Source organism: Punica granatum, chromosome 3, assembly GCF_007655135.1.
Source record: "Punica granatum isolate Tunisia-2019 chromosome 3, ASM765513v2, whole genome shotgun sequence".
Lineage (NCBI taxonomy): Eukaryota > Viridiplantae > Streptophyta > Magnoliopsida > Myrtales > Lythraceae > Punica > Punica granatum.
Window position 1 is genome coordinate 143,261 of NC_045129.1, and position 6,325 is coordinate 149,585.

General features: G+C 40.6%; 1 protein-coding gene across 1 annotated transcript; it reads right to left on the minus strand.

The window, feature by feature from the left end:
- Nucleotides 1-741: 741 nt before the first annotated feature.
- Nucleotides 742-5,136, minus strand: LOC116200811 (probable mitochondrial-processing peptidase subunit beta, mitochondrial). The gene is made up of 10 exons (XM_031531728.1): nt 4,542-5,136; nt 4,164-4,387; nt 3,304-3,468; nt 3,083-3,220; nt 2,850-3,001; nt 2,645-2,753; nt 2,027-2,125; nt 1,810-1,875; nt 1,323-1,430; nt 742-1,215 (listed from the first exon to the last, which is right to left on the minus strand). The coding sequence occupies exons 1-10, from the start codon at nt 4,981-4,983 to the stop codon at nt 1,129-1,131; spliced, it is 1,590 nt and encodes a 529-aa protein (XP_031387588.1). The 5' UTR covers nt 4,984-5,136; the 3' UTR covers nt 742-1,128.
- Nucleotides 5,137-6,325: the final 1,189 nt, after the last annotated feature.

The following is a 6,325-nucleotide window of genomic DNA, read 5'->3' on the forward strand; positions in this document are numbered from 1 at the left end:
CTTTTTCTTTTTTTAAGATTGCTAAACATAATGTTATGGTTGGTTGGGTGTTAGGCCCTATGGGAATTCGATTACTGATCAATAGGTACGTAATTCTCATTACGTTGTTTGTTTTTACTCGTAATTGTAAGAGCAATTGCAGATGGCTTATAATGGAATAATAAATGGCCATGCTCTACCACCATGTAATTAGAATCTATTTATTCATAATATAAAGTGGAGCTATGATCGACTCAGTCAAATATCTCAGGACATTCCACTGTTACATGAATTTTCTCGAATTTTTAAATTTTTATTTCAAAATAAAATTTTAAAATACATAAATATAAATATGTGAAACCATTCATTATTTTATTATTCTTTGAGATTTCTTTTAATTTTTAATTTTTAAAACATATAAACAGATTTCTTAGATCAATAGTTATTTTCTCAACTTTATTACTTTTAAAAAAATATTTAAATTTAAAATTTTAAAGTTTTTTAAACATTTAAATTAAATTTATTGGACCAATTATTATTTTCTCATTTTTTTATTTTTAGAAAACAATTTTTTTTAACTTTAAAAAACATGTAAATATAGATTTATAAGACCAATCATTGTTGTCTTTTTTTACAGATAGATATATCATGAAAAGATCTACATAAAACAATCACATAAGATTATTTTTGCTTTTTGAAAAATAAATCAGATCATATTATCACAAACTTTATATATGTATGGACTGGGAGAAAGTAACATCAGATTCTGAACAAGAAATAATGCATAACTCAGTCCGAAGCCATGATAGGTTTTCCATGGAAAATGAGACCGAATCACAGTCAAAAGAGTAGTGTGGCAAAGCAGTCGCCTCCCGGGATACAGCATATGTAACTTATTTTCAAATCGAGAGCCAAATGATACAAAGGAACAAAATCCGACATTCCGTCATATATATAACCTTTTTTTTTCCTGCAACTTTTTACCCGAAGGAACTAGCAGGCAGCAGCAACCAGCTCCCAGGCAATATTTAACTCTTTCAGAATTGCAAGGGAAAAAAAAATGAATCGAGCAGAAATTGCTTGAGAAACCAACGCTGGAATGCCAATGCCAACGAGGGGAAAAGACATGACGAGAAGAGGGTGTTTGTCCTAGTATCTGTTCCAGTAGGTCCTGCGCCTGAACCAATTGTAATCAGGCAAGCCCTGGATTGGGCCCATGGCAGCTATGGCAATATCCTACAAGACACGGTAACCAAGTTTCATTAAAAAAAAATGTATAGATAAAATAATACTAACAATGTGTGCCGAAAAAGCGACAACTTTTTGAGGTAGCGGTCCTGTACCCTGTCATAGATAAATCGGTTTGCAACGCGTTTGATGGTACTCGCATCAACAGCATCAATCCTAGCAAACAGTTCGGCAAACGGTATTCTCCGGCCATAAGTCAGCAGCTGCATCCATGTGGAAAAAGAAGGTTTATCAACCTCATTTTTTATTATGGACTATGAAGAGAAAGACCCCTTCCAGCAGAACTTGTTACACATCAGTTTTTAAGTTTTAGGAATCAATCACGAAGTGTGGGTTCATCAAAGGACTTTCACGTGCTTAAGCACTCAAAGTGCAGGGGTAATCAGACAACAATTTTTGATAGAATGGAGTAGCGTCAACCGATCATATTGCTTCAAGAGTCACACAAGCTTCCTCAGATAGTGAAGGCAACAAAGGCCTTACACTTTAGTGTTTGTTTTCAACTATACATTAAGATTAGCAACCGTTTTGCTGGATTCTACAAGACAAGCAATTATCTGTCCAGTCAAGCATGTTCAATACCTGGCGCCCAATATCTTCAGCCACAGGGCTTGTGCCATCAATATGAAGCAGAAGGGAGGATTTCAACTGCAGCAAACATCATCAGTGACTAAGTAAGCTCTATAGTTCATATGGATAACCCAATCCACAATCACGCTTCTTTCATTGTCCAATACACATTACCAATCCATTTCATTTGTAAAAGATAAGGTAAAGAATGGAAGCACTGCCAACTCACCTGATTCCGTGCACGAGTCACATCAGCTTCTGAAACACGATAAGCCAATTTGGTCGTCTCGTACATGATCGCATATGCCAAATCATCCAAACAATCAGGCTGAAAGAAAACCAAAGCATTAACTTTTTATCATGTTATATCCATAAGTTTTTTTTTTAAGATGAAATTCAGTGGACTCTACATTTAATAACAAAATATCAGTACAAAGCCCAAAACTTTTTGGGCCAAAGTAACTGGGTACAACATACTACCAGCCCAGCTTTCCAGTCCAAAGAGCTGAAAGGCTCACAGGCCTAAGAACAGCCAGGACACTAAGCAACAATACAAAGACAGATTGACAGTTAAACAGTTTATCCATAAGGTTATAGTATACAATTACATGAAATAAACTTGTTAATTGGAAGCAGAACCTCAGTTTCTAACCCAAAAAAAAAAGAAAAATCTCATTGATCTTCTTCCAAGGCAATGAATGCCAGAGACAAGATTTCTCATCTGTTCCTTTCCAGTAAGCAAATACAGACAAGAATCCTTTCTAGTTTTCCACCAAGAACATGAGATTTTTCTTTGACCTAAAAGGAATTTAATTATGCACAAGTAGAACTACTTCAGGAAGTGCACCTTAGCAACAGCATAAACACCAAACAGACCAGTGTCCTTATAGTTGGTATTGAAAGCCATCATACTCTCTGCCACTTCATTAATGCCAACCCGCTGTGCCAGCTCAGAGCTGTTCGCGGATTTACAAGGCTCATCAACATGGGTGATAACAACAGAACATTAGAAATGTTTATGTTTCCATCAGTGAGTGACCAGAACTGCTCACCCCATATGCTTTCCACCTCCGGCATTTTTATTCCATGAGCCGAGCATGGCTTGCATCACCATGAGAGCAATGGAATCCGGATCTGTCCAAGATGCTCCATTGAACGCTACAGCAAATTGGGCTAAAGGAATGTCATCATCAATAATCCTAACCTGTGATCACAAGAAGACACCACTTTTAGCTGTTCAAGGCAAAAGAAGAGCAGCATGTCCAAGAGTCCAGATTATACTCACCTCAGAACCAGTAAAAACTGCTGGTTCTTTTGCAACTAATTGAGATGCAGTGATTGGATCTGATGATAGTTTGGTAAACAACTTCTTTACTTGCTCAACAATATCCTCATGCTTAACAGCTCCGGAAGCAGCAATCACCTTGACACACAAAAGAGGTTTTTCCATTGATGACGGTTGCGGAATTAAAACAGAAGAAATGCATCAAGCGAGTGTTACTATACCATCCTTGGAGCTGTATAGTGTGTGTGTATGTAGTTCTGAAGATGCGCCTTGGTGATTGTCTTGATGTTCTGAGCTGGTCCAAGAATAGTTCTGCCTAAAGGAGTATACTGAAAGGCAGTTGCATGCAAATGGTCAAAGATGACCTCTTCAGTCTGTCCTTCAACCTACAACATTTTGAACAGATTAGACACCTTCAAACCTTATGTAACAGATACGGGATAAAGCTCCGGCTCTGGGCAAACAGGCAGAGCAAATAAGCAAACCTATAGTAAAAAATAAGAAAAACATTATACATTATATATATAAAGTATCATCTGGATGATTGAAGCCTTATTCTTAGAAGCTAGAGCTTTTATCTTGGGATCAGAAATGCACCCAAGAAAAATGGCAATCTTTCGTTTTTCTTGCTTTAATAGAAAGCACACCTCCTTAGAAACATGGAAGGACAGTGAAACAGCCACTATCAAGGTTCAAGGAGACGTGTCTTTATATTCGTATCCGTATGACAAGGAAAAACAGCTGATTTATGGGGCCAGATGAGCCCCATCCATCAGTAAAAACGCCAGAAAAAAGTTTGAACTTATATGGGGCCAGACTAGTAATCAACACGAGATAGCCAAAACTAAATTAATAGCCTCTACATTCAAAAGAGCAATAAATGTAGTACGTTATCAAATGGGATAACAAACCAAAGAAGCTTAAGGTACCGAAAGAAACAATCTTATACCAAAAGATGACAGCAAGACTGCTTAGAAATTAATGGAACTGTCATTATGGGGCAAAGGATCACCATGAAAAGAATTTCCAATTTGAAGCATCAGGTCAGCTACAAAAAGTACAGACAGAGATACACAAGTACCTCCTCCATTTCACGGAGAATGACATCGCGCTCGCGGTTAATGCGACTCTCATCGAACCTGGAGTTCTGCAATATATCGGCTAAAATGTCAAGCGCCTTGTTCACATCCTTGTCCATCACTTTCGCATAGTAAGTCGTCTGCTCCCTCGAAGTGTAAGCATTCAAATGGCCTCCCATGTTCTCTATTTCCTCCTCTAGTTCCCTTGCGCTTCTCCGCTCAGTACCTTTTAGAAACCAAAGCCTCAGAAGCCACCAGACCAAGCAGAACAAAATCGGCGCATCCAAATGAATGGAAACATACAAGAAAGAAAGACGGAGCCTTTTATATATATATATATATATATATATATATATAATTTGGATGGCTCAGCTATCCACCTTTGAAGATCATGTGCTCGAGAAAGTGAGCAGTGCCATTGGTGTCATCGGTCTCAAAACGAGAGCCAGCGTCGATCCAGACACCAACAGTTGCTGTGCGGGCAGCAAGGTTCGACTCAGTGGCCACACGGAGTCCATTGGGGAGGGTGGTGACGCGGGTCTCTGGGGCGGAGAGGATACGGGTGTGGTCCACGAGGGCCGGGTGGGGGGAGCCGTACTTGAGGAACCTCGGATCCGGGTTCTCGAGCTGCTTCAGCTTGGACTTCACTGCCTCGGCCAGGCGGTCGTATATCATGGCATTGGGGGGCGGAGGAGAGGGTGGGGCAGCAGAAGTGGCAACAGCCGGGGAGGTGGATGCGGATCGGACGGTCTGGTAAAGATAAGAGGATGAAAAAGCGCGGCGGGACCGGCGGGCTGCGGCCAATACATGCTTGAAGGCCATAGTAGGCAGCCTCCCACTCTCTCTCTCAGTAAACTCGATTCGAACGGGGTGGGGGAGGAGATTGATTGCAGGCAGCTATTAGGGTTTCTGTAGAGTTGTGTGTGCTCAGAGATGAGAAGAGAGAGATTGAACCCTTCACTTTGTTCCTCCTGATCGGGTTTTGCCCGAGAGAAAAGGGCTCTGGTTGACTGATGGAGCTCCACCGAAACGACCGTGCTTCGAGCCCTGCCATCAAAACGACGCCGCGTATCATACCCAAACAATTTATTTATTACTAAGGGGAAATCGCACCGTGTGTGCGCACTCACACCGCGCCAGGCCCAATATGTCCGAGTGTAGCCAATAGTGCGCCTCGTGTTACTGTCCCCTCTCGCCCGAGCACGGAAGATGAGCCCGGCTCGAGGTCAATTGTTGAGGACGAGTGTTTAAGGGCACGTGACAATGTGTAGGCAGAAATAAACCACACGTCGCACGTGAGGGCGAGTGTTGAGGAGTAAAATCCATGGGTTAATATATGGCTTGGGTACCACCACTTATCAGCTTGAGCTTTTAAGTGGATATGGGCCCAAATCCGTATAAGTAATATGGGCATGGCCCCATAACCACTTAAAAGTTCAATCTGATAAGTGGTGGTACCCAAGCCATATATTCCATGGATTTTTCTTTTCTTTTCCGATGTGGGATTTATCCTATTTTTACTCATCGACACCCGCTCTCACGTGCAACGTGTGGTCTATTTCTGCCTACACGTTGTCACGTGCCCTTAAACACATGCCCTCAACAAATTGATCTCGAACCGGGATTTTATCTTCAGTGCTCGAGCAAGGGGGGATACTAACACAAGACACACTCTTGGCTGCACTCGACATACTGGGTCTGGCGTAGTGTGAGTGCACACACGCGCGTAGGCACGCATACGGGTAACATAGGCTCTGATACCAAATTAAATTTTCATTGGGCTTATGCGGGCTTGGACCCATTTCCACTTAAAAAGCTCAAGCTGATAAGTAGTGGTACCCAAGCCATATATTAACCCATGGATTTTCCTTTTCTTTTCCAATGTGGAATTTATCACATTTTTACTCCTCGACACCCGTTCTTACGTGCAACGTGTGGTCTATTTCTTTCCAACATTTTCAAGTGTAACACTTTGATATAACGTGGCGTTTGGTACATTGTCAATCAAGATTACTGAAAATCTAATGGTGCGTTTGGTTTTAGAGTTAAAGTAATTTTGATTTTAATTGTGGAAAATGACAAATGATTGTGTAGTGTGTTGAGTTAAAGTTAAAGTTAAAATTTTTTACTTGGGAAATGTGTATTTTTGTTATATAGTGTGTTG

Bases quoted from the DNA above. Each gene is read 5' to 3' on its own strand.
- LOC116200811 (XM_031531728.1), bottom strand. From the start codon at position 4,983: ATGGCCTTCAAGCATGTATTGGCCGCAGCCCGCCGGTCCCGCCGCGCT. The intron at 2,754-2,849 runs GTGAGCAGTTCT...ATCCGCGAACAG, and splicing joins GGAGGTGGAAAGCATATGGG to CTCTGAGCTGGCACAGCGGG. The intron at 2,126-2,644 runs GTGCACTTCCTG...GTTTTCTTTCAG, and splicing joins GTGTTTATGCTGTTGCTAAG to CCTGATTGTTTGGATGATTT.